This window comes from Dreissena polymorpha, chromosome 8 (assembly GCF_020536995.1).
Source record: "Dreissena polymorpha isolate Duluth1 chromosome 8, UMN_Dpol_1.0, whole genome shotgun sequence".
NCBI lineage: Eukaryota > Metazoa > Mollusca > Bivalvia > Myida > Dreissenidae > Dreissena > Dreissena polymorpha.
Window position 1 is genome coordinate 32,823,575 of NC_068362.1, and position 19,995 is coordinate 32,843,569.

Here is a 19,995-nt window from a genome sequence, read left to right on the forward strand (position 1 = left end):
ACATAATCGCAAATTTTATAGGCAGAATTGTATAAATGCACAAATGATAACCAGTACCAGTAGCTCTAATTTGTTTGACTGTTTTCATTTTACACCGAAATTGGGGACACAGTACTAATCATAATTTAGCCATACATGTATACTTACCAGCTGTATGATTGAGTCACATCTAAAACTGAATACACTGAGAATAACTTTATAAGTCAATAACAGAAATGCAAAAGCATTTAATTCTTCATCAAATCCTTTACTAATTGGACAGGTAATAATCAATAGTTGTCACTAACATTTAACAAGGGCTGAACAAATTAGCAGTGTTTTCATTGCCTCTACAGGAAACCCACATTAACCCATCTTGGCACTCAAGTGCATGTCACTCTGATATTACAACACCTTACAAGCTGGGTCAGACCTCACATCGATCCTATTGATTTCTGAGCCATTCATGTTTGAGTCATCTCACATTCTACAAAATGATACAATCATGCAACTAAATAATGTGTGCTGAAACATGTGCCAGGGAGGAGCATATAATTTCCGTTGTTAAATGGATTCAGAAAATAGTTCTGCTAATGCAAATAAAATAATTGTATCGTCAGCACTTCAGATGAAAGGGCTAGAGATGGCTCTTCAGAACTAGAGAATTATAGGAACTCTATCTAATGACAGCAAAACAATTGCATTTTTAATAATGAGAAATGTAATAATACAAAAAGTTTCAGTGGTTTTTTAAGGACTTAAGTCTTTTGTAACATTTGAAAAAAAATTCTTCTAGAGATTAATGTGATATTATGGGGCAATTACAGCAAAACATCTATGTCTGCCATGTTAATATTATTCCATTTTTCTTTAAGATGCAATTCACTGAATCAAATTCACCAAGCTAACAAACATAAAAGTTAGAATGATTACACTTCTGCCAAACCAGTCTCAAGATACCATTTGGCAGATGCTACCACTACCATGTCATGTTTTCAGCCAATCTGACTGTTGCTCTCTCAGAAACTGCCTAATCGTGTAAACTTAATAGTGATCAATTAATGGTTTAACTGTGTCATCACGATTGTCAAGGGGAATGTCAACATTATTCCTCACAAAAGATAGCAACAAACACTTATGTTGCCAGATACAATTTTTACAAGATTAGCACATGCAGGAAGGGTTTGGTCATTTTCAGTGTGCAACTATAGTATGGATACAGGCATCATCAAGTATATACAGCAGTTTAATGCTTGATCCACTGAGTGTTGGGTCTGAGAGATGACAGTATCTTGTAAATCATGGTAACAGGCAATTCAAGATTAGTCCCAGAAGAATCAATAGCAGCAAACTAAGATACAGGGTAATTGGTGGGAGAGAAATCAAGGCCAACAGGGAAGGGGGATGATAGAGCAGGAGCTTTATTTGCATGGACAAGTGTGGACACTTGCAGGGCCCTCAATCCATTTTAGGGGAAGCGGGTCGATACCCTCATGAGGGGGAATTTTTGCAGTGTTTTCCATTTTGGGGGATTTTTTACTTACTGACTCTCATTATTACATTTGTACATGTTTGCACTATATTCATTTCTTTTTTCAGGGTTTTTTCTGCCTATTTTGGGAAAAGGAGTGTGACCACATTGGGAATTTTTTATCGACATAATTGGCCATTTTGGGAATTTTTGCTTCGATGAAACGGCTCATTTGGAAAAATTTTGGGAATTTATCATGCTTAAATAATTCAGTGGTTTAACAAATAAATTTGTTTTTATTTGTTATTTTGTCTTCTTTATATAAACAGATGCAATATTGGGCATGTTCAATGTTTATTCAAGTACTGCAGTTTTGTTTTTCAGTTACAGTTACTCTCTGAGATAAGAACTGTACAGTCAAAACCTTATAGCAGATATTTGTGACCAAAACAAACACTGGTTAGTCACACATATTATAAGACACTTCATTCTTAAAAAAAAAAAAAAAAAAAAAATTTTTTTTTTTTGGAAATTGGGAATGTTTTTTATAATTTCTGTTTGGGATCGGGTCCATTTGCTTTAGGAGTGCCTCTGTTTTCCGGAGGCGCAGACAGTGCTGAAAACCCCTGTTTTTCATAATTTAGTATGTTTGACAAGACTTAATTGAAATAGAATTGAGATATAATAATCACGAGACACCTCTTTCTATAAATTTTTTTTTTTTCTTTTATAGAAAGATAATTTTAGGGGGGAAAAGGGGGAAAAAAACTTTTGATGCGGGGGACTGCGGCCCAAATTTGGCCGCAGATTTGATAGATTGAGGGTCCTAACTTGGCACGGACTGATGGCAACCCTTGGCATGAACCAATGGGGGCACTGGAACAACTGTTCTGGTTTTATGCTGTTTGCACATGAAGGTTTCAGTTTGCTTCTGAGTGGGTAAGGGTTATTCTGATACAAACATGCACAAATTGTTGGTTTCCTACGAGCTGTTGTAGTGCTCATCAGATAACAGCAGTAATGTTGTAGTTTCATTTTCAACTACAATAAAAGCCAACAAAAAATCACCATGACATCATCGAAATTGAAATACACCAAACTTATACTTGCCATAACATTTCCGACCAAGAGATTTTTATGAAAATTCGATTTTGTGTCTTGCCGCTGGACAAACCTCCCAAAACCCGCGAAACATATGGCATGCATGGCCTTCATTTTATTACAATACATACAGTGTTTTTTCCACCCTTTTGGGAATGGGGCCTGGTGCCATTTGATTGGGAAAAATTGCTGCCTTTTGACTAAAATTGAGAAATTAGTTTTGTGGTTGCTTTGCTTACAAATGCTTTTACATTTAGAATAAGTGTTTTGAACAAAATAGTGAAAATACTTAGTGCTGACTTAGATAACTTTGACGTAAATGTTACCAAAATCACCAGTATATAATTTTTCTCACACAATTTGTGTTGTTTGCATAGTATTTCACTTCAGTAATGCAAAACAATATTTTCAGGGTAGTTAACAAACATTCAGAAACAAATAAACCAATGGCTGAAGTATTTAAACCTCAGCAAATTTCAATCAATTAAACGCCTAACATTCAATTATATTTGAAATCCCTGAATTTCCTTTACCATACAGGGCATTCACTAGTAAATAGTATACTACTGCTACTTAAATCCCATTTTAGTATTGGGGAAATCTAAGGCAATCCAGAAGACACCGTACACTGAATAATTGATACAGTTAATTAATTGATTGTTTACATAATGAATTTGTAATTGCCCTGCAGGGCAAATACTGGTAATCAAAACCCTGAGAAATCTGTGCACATATTTTGCTGTCTGCCGCACTGTTCATCCAATCTTACTATAATTTGTTGAGAATAGGAGCCTTCTCTCTTGTTTATAAACAAGTGCTAAAAATACCTGTTTCAGGCTTTTTCCTGGCATATCTACAGGTCCGTTTAAAGCTCCATGTACTATTCCCAAAGTCAGATATGGTAAAAAATCTCCATTTTTTTTTTAAATAGTGTAATATTATAATTATATGTCAATTTTATTTTAATTGATCTAACAAAGTATACAGCTATAATTAATATGATTGTGTTCTTATAATTTAAATCATTGTAAAAATGTCACATGAAAATAGTTTTTCCCAAATTACCGGTAGTGGACTGTTGGTGAAAATTTTTCCAAACCTGAAGTTGCATTTATCACATATTATTAAGCATGTTTGGCAATGGCAGGGCCCTCGTTTGGCTCTTTTTACCGCCGAATATCGGCGGTTTCCCCCATGAAAAAAGTATACCCTTTTCCCCTATTTCAGCTAAAAATTCCCCCATGAATTTTTTTTAAAAACTTTTTTTACCTATGTTGCCAGCTGGTATCGTGCTACTAACCTTTGATTAAATGTATATATATGTAAATCACATTAAAATATAGCAATTTGAGGTGTTGAATGGTTGGTGAAAAGATGTTCTAAAATTCCCCTTTTCGCCCAAAACAATGCGAAATTCCCCCCTCTAAGGGCCCCGGCCCCAATCCCTCAAAGTGTAGAGGGCCCTGAATGGTTCCACTTGGATCAAATTAATTTATATTGTGCATGATGTTTCACCAAGCATGTACAGTTATCTTACCTATTTCAGGTACATGTACCATTTATGTTTTATTGTGCACCTCTGTCGGTTGCATTGAAACAATGATTAATGTACATGTACAACTTTTAAATGCAATTAATTTAATCAAATGTGAGAATAAACATAACCATTCCTACTGAATTTCAAAGCTCAAATGACCCACTGTCATCATGAATTATATTTTGCTTCCCTAGGTAACAGTTTTGCATGACAGTAAACAGGGCTTTTTATAACTTCTCAAAATTGGAAGTTGTAAGTACCGGAAATACAATTTTGAAAGTTTCAACACATATTGACATAATTATGGAAGTTTGGAAAGTATTAAGTATGATATGAACAAAACAAATTTCACAGATTCAACCTCTGCTCTTAATTAAAGTAAAGCTTTAATTTTATTTATATTGTTCACTCAATAAACTGGTGTTACTGTTAAGACACATTGTAGACTTTTAATTGCGATCAAAGCTTGCACAAAGGGACATTAGTCAACGTTTAAATTTCAAAGTGTTGGATACAGTCGATCGGGTAGTTCCGGATCTCGGGTAATTCCGAATCAACTCTATGATTTTAATTAAAATATTAGTCTTAAAGATATTGACATATAAATATAACTGTGATTTTTGGAAAATGTGATCGATTTCAAGCAATAACAAAGTTTTGCTTCTTATTTCAACGGTGTTTTCATTGAAAATCACGATTTGGTAACTATCACAGTCGTGTCATTTTACCGTCGCACCGTCTATCTATAACACGCGTCAACAATTGAAAGACGATTTAGAAGCACATTTCCTTGGTAAATGCTTGTACATTTGGTATGAATTTGTTTATTTATTATTATTTTTTAATTCCTGTGAGTGATTTTAGTATATGTTAATGATTATTGGAAATAAAAGCATGGAACTTGCACCTCGTGTACATGTCAGTTGCGGATCAGCTGATTGGGGAAAATCTCAAAACAGTTGTTTATTGTTTAAATACTGTGTTTGTAATATTTTAAAGCTCTAGCCACCACAAAAGTTTGTGTATATATATGAAATGAAAAGTGCCTAGTTTCTCATAAATTTGACATATTGTTTCATTGGAATTATTTAATTATAATACTATTTTGTGACTTCAATGTCGAGAAATACAGAGAATAAGATTGACTTTTGTTTATTCTGTCTGTCTGTCTGCCCCAAAACTGTAACCTTAATTGCTCATAAAATGAAACTTTACGGACCTGGTTCTCCAAACTTTACATGTTCATGTATCTGATTAAGATCTAATATGCAAACCAGTTATGAGGCATTAGGTCTAAGTCACAAGGTCAAGGCTAACACATACAGTAAGCATTTGTTGCATGCATCATGGTTTGTTTTTATGTTTATGTGTGTAGTAATAAGTTATAATATTTAAAGGTATAATAGCGGAGTAATAAAAAACCAGCGGAGTGCTAAAAACTGTACTATAGAAAAATATATAGATTAATAAATAATGGTAAGATGTAGTGCTGGAAGGAGATTGGTAATATTTTAAATATTTATCCTATTTTTAATGTGTATTTATGCTGTGATTTTGCATTTCAGATAATAGTCAAGTTGGACTGATGGGTCCTAAAAAGCACGGGTGCTCTGCACAGTCATTGGCAAAGAGGCTGAAGCGGATACTTTATATATTTTTCATTATTGTGATCCTATTATTGTTAAATGTTGTCATAATATGTTAATATTTACCAAAAATTTAACTTGATACATTGTATCTAGTTTTGTTTTCCATTTCTTTACCATTTTTATCCCAAAGGTACTGGTTTATGTTAAAAAATTTTTGGATACTTTTATTACATTATTTTTACATTATTGTGATCGTATTATTGTTACATGTTATCATTCTATGTTATTTACCAAGAAAGTAACTTGATATCTAGTATTGTTTTCCATTTCTTTAGCAAATTTATTCCAGAGGTACTGGTTTATGTAATAATTTTTATGGATACTTATATATATTTTTACATTATTTTGATCCAATTATTAGCAAATGCAATCCAGAGGTACTTGTTTATGTTCAGTTGTCATTTTTATGCCCCCGGATCGAATGATCGGGGGCATATTGGTTTTGGCCTGTCTGTCTGTCATTCTGTCCCAAAACTTAAATCTTAGTTAAAGTTTTGCGATAACTTTTGCAATATTTAAGATAGAAACTTGATATTTGGCATGCATGTGTATTTCACGGAGCTGCACATTTTGAGTGGTGAAAGGTCAAGGTCATCGTTCATTGTTCAAGGTAACAAAAAATCCAAGGGAAGTTATAAGCTTTAAAGGGAGATAATTATCTGTACCTGCCAAATGATCAAAAAAATCAAAGCGGCGCAATAGGGGGCATTGAGTTCCTGACAAACACATCTCTTGTTATAAATACATTTATATAAAGTTCTGTATTTTTTAGGACCTTAGTTATAAAAATATTTTCTAGTCATACATAAAATGTTCTAGTTATAAGCATATATTATGTCGTATTTTCATACATTTTTTTTTACATTATTGTGATTCTATTGTTGTTCAATGTTATCATACTATGTTATTTCCCAAGAAAAATTGCTTGTATTGAGTATTTGTGTTTGTTTTATATAACCAATAATACAGAGAAATCCATTTCAAATCAAAACATAAATACTTTCCAACAGATTTATTCGTCTTGTGTACAGACACACACCCTATAATGTTTTTAAATTGTCAGACAGTTGTTAAACTGAAACAAACGAACCTATTTGATGTTTATTTAATACATGCATCATTTGTTTTGACAGTCAAAATAATTTTTGACAGTCAAAATAAGTTTCGAGATGCTCCCTGACCTACATCTTCCAAATAGTCCGAGTGATCCGAAATTACCGCACTCGATTCGGAACTAGCCGACTTGATGCAAGTGAATAAGTTCAAATTGGAATCAAAAATGTACTAGTACCGGTAAGTATTACTATTTTAATATGGCCTGAAAGATGAAATATTTTGCCTCAACAATCCATGTATTTTGAAAGCAATTGCTTTCTTTAAAAAAATTTAACACCATTATTTACGCTAGTGATCCGGAACTACCCGACCGACTGTATTGGTATTTTTTACAGTTCATGGCTTCAATTTTGGATGTCATGTAACAAAACCTGTGAGCAAGTAATAGTTAATTGCAAAATTCCATGAATGAAAGTCCTCAGCAGTTCCCAAACCAGGATTTAATACGGCAAGGTGAAAATTTCCATAAAGGGCGAGTGAGAAAGCGCTTGACTTGTTAAGAAATGTATTTATGTGAAGTAGTTATGTGAAGTACAAATGATGGCAAAGCAAAATAAGGGATAGAACAATTAAGTGACAACACCATAAAACGAGGTTTTCATAGTTTTAAATATAAATCAAATGTAATTAAAATATGTGCAATATTAATGTTTCGATATGTCCAACGTCGCAAAGTAAGGTCTGCAGTAAGTCACACAAATTTAGTAAATGTGAAGATAAAAGTCAGCAAATTTTACTGTTTGTGTGTATATCAAACAACAAACGGACATATTTATGTGTCACGAACAAGAATCAAACACTTTCGTCTTTCGCTTTGTTTACATTCTAAGTACAAAAATAGTGCTACAAAAATTTTGAAAGGGTTACCTTGATCGTTACAAATTATTCCGTTGAACAAACTCCACACTATGATGAATCTTTTTAAGTTGTCTAATCCCATTTTAAGTTAGTTTCGACGATAACTCCAACATTTTTTACGTTTTACATCACTCACACACTCGCGTTCGTGAAGTGACTAACTTCAAAGAAGCCGCTGATCCGTGCAAGATAATTGACTTGGTAAAATCCAATACAAGAATCTTGCCGCCGAATAGTACTGCGGGCTAGATTCCACTAAAATAATCAGATATTGCAGGCGAAAAACAATGTCACGGTTAAAGATTTTTTACGTTGTCGTCATGCAACGCATTAAACATTTACATTTATTGGCTAATTTTTATAGGATTAAAATGTTTAATTTTCATGACAAAAGTTCATGCTGTGCGAGATTCTATTATTAGAATGGTGATATGAACTCACCAATATCTGCTTGGTCAATTTGATATCTCATGCGCACGAGATCCGCAAAGAATGTTATATATTTGTTTTTGTAAAAGATGAACACACAGCATTGTTTAAAATAAACTAGAGAATAATTTTATTATATTATTAGAGTATTGCATGCTTTGCTAGTGCTAAGCATTACTATAACAAAACGCCAATTTTCCTTAAATTACGAAAACCTAATATTGTTTGGCTACCGGTAAAATATTAAATTTAGGGTGCAGTGAGAAAAAGATGACGTCATAGCAATTGTTCAAGCATGCATGAATAAAAGTACCGTTATGAGGAATACTTTACTTATCTTAGTAGACTAGGGCTGAATTGTCGCGCCACATTCTAACTGTTACTGAGTATATGTTTTCATTTTATGAAACACAATCACAAACACACTAGACCATGAATATATTCAGAGTTCAAGCGTATAACTTATGTGTATAAATATCCGGTTAATGTTGGGCTTTGCACATTGTGAATTGTAATAGATACTGCATGTTGTTTTTTCTTCCTATTATCTTATTTATCTTGTGAAGAGTGATTCATTAAATGTAAAATGTATTATGTTTTGTAAATTATGCAAATACCATAGTATTATTTCATATGCTGACTGTTTCTTCTTTGGTAAAAAGTGACACTTCTTGCAATTTTCCAAAGAAGAAGACAACATATTTATATCCATCCCTTAATTGTATATTATATAACTACTTGACTATGCATTGTGTGGAAGGTCCATACGGAGGCTGCGTTTTATGAGTACCAAGAGTTTGTCACAGCACTCCTACCTAATTAACCTACCCGACTCTCAAATCTTGGAATTAATTTAGAATTATTTTGAAGTTTAGCTGAAATTTATTATTTACTGAAAGGCATACAATTTTGGTGTGGTTTGTGTGGTGAGGAGAAGCCAGAGTACCCAGAGGAATATCCACCTGTCCGGTATGGTGGGGATTGAACCTGGATTACCTATGTGAGAAGTGTGTTATCAACAGGTCGCCGTTGTGTAGTGGACATGTGTCCGCCTTCTAGGAGGTCATGAGTTCGATCCCCAGTGTGGGAGCGTTCTTAGGATCTCCCCAAACGACTGTACTGGTTTTACCCAGGCCAAAAACTATTTGAATAGTCAAATGGCGCCAATGCTCCAGAGGATAATGGTATAAGACGGTAACGAATTATAAAGTACAGTATGGTAGGTTTTATTAGGCACACGCTTTTACCAATTTTCGACGATTTTTACAACATAAAGATTTTGCGTATGTCAAACATCAACTACACAGTATTTGTTTAATGTGATTCCAACGAGTTCCTACGTATGAAGACAAAGTAAGCTTAATTTAAAAGGTAAAGCATTTGTGTGGTTATTATTTGCATGTTGCAATCGAATGACATCAGATCAATTTATGCATTTGTGTAAGGAATTATATGCATAATATTCGGACATGCTGACCGAAACTTGTATTCGAGGAAAACACATTAGTCTTACAAGAAGATTGTATGCGCGAAGATGAATACTTTGTTTAAATCTCAAATTAAAACAATTAGAGATATTGCTGAGCTGTCGTTGTTGTAATGATCTGATAGTATGGTAAATACCAACTCTCTTTTGTAGTGCAATTTTATTGTCCCCTACCTGCTACCTGTGAAACCAGAGGGGACTTATTGTTTTCGCTCTGTGTGTTAGTCGGTCTGTCAGTCTGTCAGTCCATCACACATTTCTGTATCCTGGGATAATTTTAAAAGTTCTTCATTTTTTTTCATGAAACTTGAAACATGGACAGATGGCAATATGGAGATTATGCAATTCATGTTGTTCCTACGTCAAAAATTATGGTTGCTATGGCAACAAATTAAAAAAAATACTGCTACGGGTGGAGTTACACCGGTAGGGGACAATATTGCTTGGCAATCTCTTGTTTTATATGGGTCGGCATTTCATGGGATGTCTCATTGCACTTAAATAATTTATGTTAAAACAAAATACAAATTTTAACTAAACAGTTTTTGTATCAACATGTTTTACATTTCCACATGTCAGGGCTGGACAATAGTTTCAATACATCAACCCCCAGCTACTGACTCTCCAGGTGTGTACATATGTACAAATAAAAGCTCACGGCATTCAAGAAGAACTAGCTATATGTTCTATACACACAAAAATTCTCGTAGACACTGGTTAGTAACTTGTTAAATGAACCAGACCTGACCAAATATTTACTTAAAACCAGTTTTATGAACTGAAAATTCTTATAACCATTTGAAAACCCTATATTCTTCTTATTTGGCATTGATTCTTGATTTTGATGGTACTTTTAACATTTTGATTTTTTTATTTGTACATGTATTAATTACACAAATTGTGATTTAACCAGTTATGTTAAGTGTCTTTTTATCTTCTTGTAAATATTAAGCATTTAAATATTTAATCAAATATATATCAGAGCTCCAGATAAGGGTCGTAATTTCGTAATTACAAATTATTTTCAAGTCAAAGTGAGCCGAAGTTGAATGTTAAGAAAGACATTATAGAAAAGATCTTATACGATGTTGTATGTTCAGTTGCCGACACAGTAGGAAAAGCTATATAAAAAAAACGCGACACGACAGGTCCAAACTTTAACAAAAAAAACAAACATTGAACGAGTGGAAGGGACAATTCCCGTGGCTTATCGTTGAAAAGAGTGAAGGGTAGACCCGTTTTAATTGTGAAATATGTAAAAAGTCATCAAAGGCATGCAATCTAAGCACAGTTTGGGCATATGAACAATAAAACTTGGCAATTTTTTTTTTATTACAAATTTAATTATACGCATTTGAAAATACTTGAATGGAATAATGTTTTGTGTTACATGTAAACCAATGAATAACATATAGATATACCACATACTTCAATAAGGTAGGTAAATAGCGTGTTTTGAGATTGCCAAACTATGCTAATGCATATAAAAACATGCATGAATAACCTGACAATTTTTATCGCGCGCCAGATATATCAGTCACGATCGTTGGACCCCTTCAACAGTGCTATATTGGAGTTGCAGTGTGAATACAAGTTTTAAGACAAACTTTTCATGCAACTGGACACAGCACTAGCTTGTTATAGGAACAAAAAGGACATAATGGTGGACTTTTAAATAAGATTACTGCTATATAGATTGAGTTTAAGTACACCTTTCTGTCCTGATGACATTCACATATATAGAAATATATGTTTATAACAGTTAAACACAGTTGTTATGTCTTGTTATAAAAATTCCCCCATTTACAAGAAATTCCCCCTCCTAAGGGCTGCGGACCCCTTCCCCCAAAGTAGTGTGAGGGGGCTGGCTGCCAGAACCAGGAAAGTCTTAGAGGTTACCTCTTCCCATTTTCTCATTCCTGACTGTTGTTTTAATGGGCCATTTAACTGCAGCAGCATAGTTAAATGGCACATGGCAATTAATCAATGCATCATCTTTGAACAATTTCAAGAAGTCTAATTGCTCCGATTGTCCATTTCAATTTTAAACTTTGCACAACCTGTAATTTATTGACCGGCCATTCTGAAAATCTAATTGATTTAAATGGCCACTTGTTTTCGCATATTGACAGATTGTTTGGCCACTTTTCTAAAACTTTCGCATTTGGCGACAAATGCAAATGGCAGCGGGAGCCCTAACATGCTTGCAATTGCGTTAAGGTTGTTTCAATTACATATGATGACAATATTACATGATAAATTTGTGTTGGTCTTCATATTGGATGACAAAATGTACTTGTCAAATACTGTAAAACCATTAAATTTCGTGTGGTACGAATTTTCGTGGATTTCGTTGGTCCACTGAACCACGAATTCAAGTATCAACGATTATTTATACATTTTTAATCCTAAATCGGTCATTTCCGAATGTCGTTTCTGACATTTTTTAGTGTTGTCAGTTATCCGAGATATTTGTTTTTGTAATAGTTACTTCACTTCAGTAGTTCACATTACACTATATCTATCAGTTTTTCTTTTTTTATTCATCATCGTTAATGTACGTTTTATAAATCATGGTAAATAAAGATAATAAATAGCATTACCAATTGTGAAGAAAAACAAATTTCTTTTACGTGACGTCATACAATTAACAGTTTGCAGATTTATCATATATGTAAATATGCGCAAATTAAATTTAAAAGAGACATAACCGTTTTCACACATGTATTTTGGGGACCTTATTAGGCAAGTGTTTTAACTAGTGGACCGATTGCGCTGAAAAGTGCAAATATTGTCAAAACAACATCGATGGCAATTAGCGAGCTGGGACCCACAAGTGCGCCGCTTTATCGCTCTTATCGACAATTATCGGCAACACTTTCATGCTTTCATTAACCTCAAGTCTTGCTGTCAACACAGAAAAGCAGATTATGCTTCTTTATTACTCTGGTTGTTTTAATAAAAGTATAATTATTATGACGGTCAGTCGTCCCCGAAAATTTGAAATCCACGAAATTACGTGTCAACAAATTAGTTGTTTTTCATTAAACCACGAAATTTTATACCAACAAATTTCTATACGTTTACAGTAGATGTAATTAACATTTCTTTATGCATTGTTATGGCTAAGAAGTTTTAAGCAGACCTATCTTGGCCACGCAGTAGATAATCTAACATCTATAGAGAAGACCAGTTCATTTTGTTGTTTAAGTGGTAATACAGCATCAACCCTTTTATAACGGCCGGACTTTGTTATGTCCTTGGTACGTTTTAGTTAATTGGAGAAGTATATGGATTTGGAAACCTTGTGTTAACAACTAAATAAAGACGTGAGAACAATTCAGCGAGTTTTTAACCAGGTTTTCCGAAGGAAAAAACTGGTTATTAGATTGGCGAATGCGGGCGGGCTGGCTGGCGGGCGGGCGGAACAAGCTTGTCCAGGCCATAACTATGTCGTTCATTGTCAGATTTTAAAATCATTTGGCACATTTGTTCACCATCATTGGACGGTGTGTCGCGCGAAATAATTACGTCGATATCTCCAAGGTCAAGGTCACACTTTGAGTTCAAAGGTCAAAAATGGCCATAAATGAGCTTGTCCTGGCCATAACTATGTCATTCATTGTGAGATTTTAAAATCATTTGGCACATTTGTTCACCATCATGGGACGGTGTGTCGCACGAAAGAATCACGTCAATATCTCCAATGTCAAGGTCGCCACGACTAAAAATAGATTTTTTTAAAAAACAAACTTACAAAGGGGGTTAATTTTGTTTGTTCATTTCAAAAGTTCAGTTTGAGTTTTCTCCCTTTATCAGATTTTTTTTCACAATAAAAACCTGGTTTTGTGACAATTTTGTCCCTTGTTGTGTTTGCATTATTATTCGACATCTTATAACAATTAATTATGAATCCACATGTTCAAATAAAGTAGGTAAGGTTATCAGTTATCTTTAGCTCTTTTAGCTGAGTTACAAATGGACCTTGACACATTATAAAAAGAATTGATATCCATTAATATTTGTATGCAAACACCAACTGAAACAAAAACACTTGTAAAGCATTGCATATTTAGTATTGCATGCATTAAGACTTGAATGATATATGATAAGGTTTTTTTTAAATTGTAGAAAATGTAGAAAATTCTGTCTCAGAAAATAATTTAATATTTAAATTGTCTGCAGAAATGGACTTCAGTCAGCACCCCTTGCACCCGTATGCTGGACAGGAATTGCACATGGAGTCACCCCAGGGAGCAGCTATGATGGATATGATGCCAAACCCATATGCCTCACAAGTAATACTGAACTGTTGTATGATGCCAAACCCATATGCCTCACAAGTAATACTGAACTGTTGTATGATGCCAAAACCCATATGCCTCACAAGTAATACTGAACTGTTGTATGATGCCAAACCCATATGCCTCACAAGTAATACTAAACTGTTGTATGATGCCAAACCCATATGCCTCATAAGTAATACGAAACTGTTGTATGATTTTTAGCTCGGCTGTTTTCGGAGAAAACCCGAGGTATTGTCATAGCCAGCTCGTCGTCTGCCTTCTGCCGTAGGCAACATGCTAAAACCTTAACATTGGCTCTAAAATCAAAGTGCTTCCACCTACAACTTTGAAGTTTCATATGTAGATGCACCTTGATGAGTTCTACACGCCACACCCATTTTTGGGTCACTAGGTCAAAGGTCAAGGTCACTGTGACCTCTAATATAAAACTTTAAAATAGACTCTAAAGTCAAAGTACTTCCACCTACAACTTTGAAACTTCATATGTAGATGCACCTTGATGAGTTCTACACGCCACACCCATTTCTGGGTCACTGGGTCAAAGGTCAAGGTCTTTGTGAACTCTAATATAAAACTTTAACATAGGCTCTAAAATCAAAGTGCTTCCACCTACAACTTTGAAACTTCATATGTAGATGCACCTTGATGAGTTCTACACGCCACACCCAGTTTTGGGTCACTAGGTCAAAGGTCAAGGTCAATGTGACCTCTAAAAAAAAAAAAAAATTACAAAAAATTCTGACAAGCTTTCGCAGCCGAGCGTGGCATCCGTTATGTGGTGCTCTTGTTATGTAATACAGTGATTGGGTAATGCATTTGAATACTTAAAATTTAAGAATTGGATAAATATTGCTGCAAGTTGCTTAAGTTGTTGTTGGCTTCATCTTACTATGATAAAATTGATGTTTGTTACTTATATTGAGCCACACTTTGGGAAATTGGGGCTTAATGCGTGTGCCTTAGTGTCGTCAAAGATTAGCCTTTGCAGTCCACCTAGAGACAATGTTTCTTTATGCATTCCTTACCTATATTACAGGCCCTGTTTCCGGGAGGTGAAGCGTCTGCCCTGCAGAGCCAGGAATACCGAGAGCTACACAGCTTCATGGTGGATGGTGGCGACAGATTCGGGGTTTCCTGCCTGTGCTTTGACACCCAGGAGCTCTTGTGGATGGGGAACCAAGGGGTTAGTTTTGTTTTCTGCTGTAAACATGAACCCTTTACCACTCAGATAGCCTTTGACACGTTTGTAGCCCATTAGAAAATTAAAATTAATTTAAGACTTTTTTTTACTAGATTCAAGGTTTAAAACCTTCATTTCCAACCCTAAGATACAGGAATACAATATTCAGATGTTAATTTAAGTATGGAGAATAGTGGCCATCTTCATAACTCTTCAGGGCCATGTCACATCCTATTATGGTCCCCACCTGCAGAAGTACACATCATTCCAAGTGCACAGGGACGACATTCGACAGATGGCGCCACTGAAGGATCGTGGGATACTATGTCTCACTCAGAGCAGTCTTAAGCTGAGCAACAGACGAGGTCTCACCCAGTTTGTGTTCACGTAAGCACTCATAAATACTGCAGGAGACGAGGTCTCACCCAGTTTGTGTTCACGTAAGCACTCATATATCCTGCAGAAGACGAGGTCTCACCCAGTTTGTGTTCACGTAAGCACTCATAAATACTGCAGGAGACGAGGTCTCACCCAGTTTGTGTTCACGTAAGCACTCATAAATACTGCAGTAGACGAGGTCTCACCCAGTATGTGTTCACGTAAGCACTCATATATACTGCAGGAGACGAGGTCTCACCCAGTATGTGTTCACGTAAGCACTCATATATACTGCAGGAGACGAGGTCTCACCCAGTTTGTGTTCACGTAAGCACTCATATATCCTGCAGGTGTATACTATTTTTGTTAGTGTTGTTTTAAAAGGGCTGTATGTTATTTTTATGTTTAAACCTTTATATTTTAGTGTTACTGCATAGAAAATGAAAGAGTTATTGAGATGCTCATAAGTCCGTTTCCTGGGTAGAACTACCTTATAATGATTTTGTAAAGGTCCACTGTTTTTATGACTTGTATTCTTTGGTTAAAAACATGTTCTTCGTATGATTACATCATTACATTCTGATAAAATGCAAGTGTCAGAAATTAAGAGTCTTTAATAATGGATGTAAAAAGGACGTGCGAAAAATGAGTGGTCAAAAATAATTATTTTGATACAAATAAGGGTGTAAACAAATTATCAGAAAAGAGTACCCCAAAAACCTTTGGTTAATGTTTTGCAAACATCATTGAAACTGGTCATATTGATCACCAAAACTGCAGTACTAGCTTTTGAAACATATTAAAACTACAGTACTAGCTTTTGAAACATATCAAAACTACAGTACTAGCTTTTGAAACATATCAAAACTACAGTACTGGCTTTTGAAACATATCGAAACTACAGTACTAGCTTTTGAAACATATCGAAACTACAGTACTAGCTTTTGAAACATATCGAAACTACAGTACTAGCTTTTGAAACATATCAAAACTACAGTACTAGCTTTTGAAACATATCAAAACTACAGTACTAGCTTTTGAAACATATCAAAACTACAGTACTAGCTTTTGAAACATATCAAAACTACAGTACTAGCTTTTGAAACATATCAAAACTACAGTACTAGCTTTTGAAACATATCAAAACTACAGTACTAGCTTTTGAAACATATCAAAACTACAGTACTAGCTTTGAAACATATCAAAACTACAGTGCTAGCTTTGAAACATATCTTGTAAATGGTAATGTTTTATCACCAAATCTACAGTACTAGCTTTTGAAACATATCTTGTAAATGGTAATATTTTATCACCACAACTACAGTACTAGCTTTTGAAACATATCTTGTAAATGGTAATGTTTATCACCAAAACTACAGTACTAGCTTTTGAAACATATCTTGTAAATGGTAATGTTTTATCACCAACACCTACAGTACTAGCTTTTGAAACATATCTTGTAAATGGTAATGTTTTATCACCAAAACTACAGTACTAGCTTTTGAAACATATTAAAACTACAGTACTAGCTTTTGAAACATATCAAAACTACAGTACTAGCTTTTGAAACATATCAAAACTACAGTACTAGCTTTTGAAACATATCAAAACTACAGTACTGGCTTTTGAAACATATCGAAACTACAGTACTAGCTTTTGAAACATATCGAAACTACAGTACTAGCTTTGAAACATATCGAAACTACAGTACTAGCTTTTGAAACATATCAAAACTACAGTACTAGCTTTTGAAACATATCAAAACTACAGTACTAGCTTTTGAAACAAATCAAAACTACAGTACTAGCTTTTGAAACATATCAAAAACTACAGTACTAGCTTTTGAAAACATATCAAAACTACAGTACTAGCTTTTGAAACATATCAAAACTACAGTACTAGCTTTTGAAACATATCAAAACTACAGTACTAGCTTTGAAACATATCAAAACTACAGTGCTAGCTTTTGAAACATATCTTGTAAATGGTAATGTTTTTATCACCAAATCTACAGTACTAGCTTTTGAAACATATCTTGTAAATGGTAATATTTTATCACCACAACTACAGTACTAGCTTTTGAAACATATCTTGTAAATGGTAATGTTTTATCACCAAAACTACAGTACTAGCTTTTGAAACATATCTTGTAAATGGTAATGTTTTATCACCAAAACTACAGTACTAGCTTTTGAAACATACCTTGTAAATGGTAATGTTTTATCACCAAACTACAGTACTAGCTTTTGAAACATATCTTGTAAATGGTAATGTTTTAATCACCAAAACTACAGTATTAGCTTTTGAAACATATCTTGTAAATGGTAATGTTTTATCACCAAAACTACAGTACTAGCTTTTGAAACATATCTTGTAAATGGTAATGTTTTATCACCAAAACTACAGTACTAGCTTTTGAAACATATCTTGTAAATGGTAATGTTTTATCACCAAAACTACAGTACTAGCTTTTGAAAACATATCTTGTAAATGGTAATGTTTCATCACCAAAACTACAGTACTAGCTTTTGAAACATATCTTGTAAATGGTAATGTTTTATCACCAAAACTACAGTACTAGCTTTTGAAACATATCTTGTAAATGGTAATGTTTTATCACCAACACTACAGTACTAGCTTTTGAAACATATCTTGTAAATGGTAATGTTTTATCACCAAAACTTTTGGTACATCTCCAAAAGGAGACACAACAAATCCATGCTTGTGTCTGCTGTTGATATCAGGAATGCCGACATGCACGACATGCAGTGTATGCTGGTGACAGGGGCCACAACTCTGCTCATAGGGGGCCACCATACCAAGGTCATAGAACTGGACCTGACCACACCAAGGAGAAACAAAAGGTTGGGATCTGAGCCTTGCAATTGGACAAAAAGGGATTTGTTCATCTGCGTAAAGTGTCATCCAGAAAAGCACAGTCTGCACAGGCTAATTAGGGATCACACATTTTAGTTTAATGGTATTTTTATGCTCAGATTTTGGAATCTATTATGTGGTTATCTCCGCCGTCTGTCCGTACGTCCGTCCTGGTCACTATCTACTCCTACACTATTAGCACTAGAACCTTGAAACTTTCACACATGGTAGCTATCAGCATATGTGCGACAGTGCACTATTTGGAATTTTGATCTGACGGGGTCAGAAGTAATGGGGATTGGGGTGGGGCCGGGTAAGAGATTTTCACTCATTTTGTTAGGTTATTTTACATTAAATTCTTCATTTCTACACCTATTTTCTTCAAATTGATACTTAATATCTCTTATGACAATATGGTCAATCTAAATTATGCATGGTCCCATAACAAATCCTGGGGCGCCCCTGGGTCAAACATGCAGCGTGGGGATACGCTTCAGCCTGTGCCGCCACATTTCTAGTTTTATATGCAAGTGCATTGAAGTCTGTTGTGGCCTTTAGAATGTTTCATTACCGGTAATTTTTGTCTTTGGTTGTAATTATAAGTATTTAATAGCATTTTCTGCATTTCACCATTGAAGGAACTGTGGGGTAAAATTACTGACAGTTTATTGACTGATATGCAGGAAAAAGCTATTCATTCTAAATAAATGATTTTATTCTTGTGTATTGATTGACTGCTTAATTCTGCATGTTTTATTTCAGTATGCAGTGAAGGAGCCAGGTTGTGCTATCTTACGACACCCCTAAATATATCTGTGCGGGTGACACTGGTGGAAATGTAAGTCTACATGGTCTTTGTGGAAACATCTCAACCAGTCAATTGGGCTTTGTATCTTTATTTATATTGTATATGCCTGAAACTCTGAAGATATGGGGTTAAATGCATTTGCAAAAAAATGTGTACTATATTAGCATGTGAAGTCTGTAGAGGCCAATCAGTGAGAACACTTTCCACTGTTTTGGAATTTAACATTGAAACATTGTCTCTTATAAACAGATATCAAGTCTACCGTAGGTTTCCACGTATAGCGCGCTCCGTGTATAGCGCGCAGGCTGTTTTTTTAATGCAAAAATGGAAAAAAAATATTTAAAACAATAAAACCACCAAATCGGACCGAAAATGGCCGCCATTTTACTATTGCACAATCCAATAATCCGGGGTATTTGAAAGCTTATTAAGCATTCAAAATAGGAAGCGTCATTATGATTAGGAGCATGGGTTGCATAGCACTATACTTTTCTGACAATTTTCTAGCAAAAGATTAACAGTCCACGTGCATTTCGTGAAAAACGTGAGAAAATAAGAATCAGTGTACATCGTGTGATTTTTCCTCGAGGAAAGCATGGGCATTACCGGTAAATTTAAATGTCGCATGGGAGACAGGGATACAGTTGTTGAGATACACCACTGTTGAACGTTCAATATTTACACACAAAATGCATTGCATATCTTCACGTTCTCAAGTGTCAATTAGTGTCTCAAATGTCAATTAGCGTCTTAACAAGTAGTGGCACATATTACTCAATAACATCTGCCAATTACAAGTGCAAAAATGACCCCTTTTCA

The 19,995-nt window shown here is 34.6% G+C and overlaps 2 protein-coding genes across 3 annotated transcripts in view; one reads left to right on the forward strand and one right to left on the reverse strand.

The window, feature by feature from the left end:
* The window catches only part of LOC127841816 (disintegrin and metalloproteinase domain-containing protein unc-71-like), an 80,157-nt gene extending 72,258 nt beyond the window's left edge, over positions 1 to 7,899 (reverse strand). For both annotated transcript variants that reach the window (XM_052370925.1, XM_052370924.1), the window contains exon 1: positions 7,721 to 7,899. In XM_052370925.1, the coding sequence (XP_052226885.1) occupies positions 7,721 to 7,793 (73 nt within the window). In that variant the 5' untranslated portion in view covers positions 7,794 to 7,899. The remainder of the gene's footprint in view (positions 1 to 7,720) is intronic.
* A 1,564-nt stretch (positions 7,900 to 9,463) lies between these two features.
* LOC127842056 (PAN2-PAN3 deadenylation complex catalytic subunit PAN2-like) overlaps positions 9,464 to 19,995 on the forward strand; it is a 64,069-nt gene continuing 53,537 nt past the window's right edge. Inside the window, exons 1-5 of the mRNA XM_052371386.1 lie at positions 9,464 to 9,511; positions 13,812 to 13,924; positions 14,970 to 15,116; positions 15,331 to 15,500; positions 18,236 to 18,348. Coding sequence (XP_052227346.1) covers positions 13,814 to 13,924; positions 14,970 to 15,116; positions 15,331 to 15,500; positions 18,236 to 18,348 — 541 coding nt within the window. The 5' untranslated portion in view covers positions 9,464 to 9,511; positions 13,812 to 13,813. The remainder of the gene's footprint in view (positions 9,512 to 13,811; positions 13,925 to 14,969; positions 15,117 to 15,330; positions 15,501 to 18,235; positions 18,349 to 19,995) is intronic.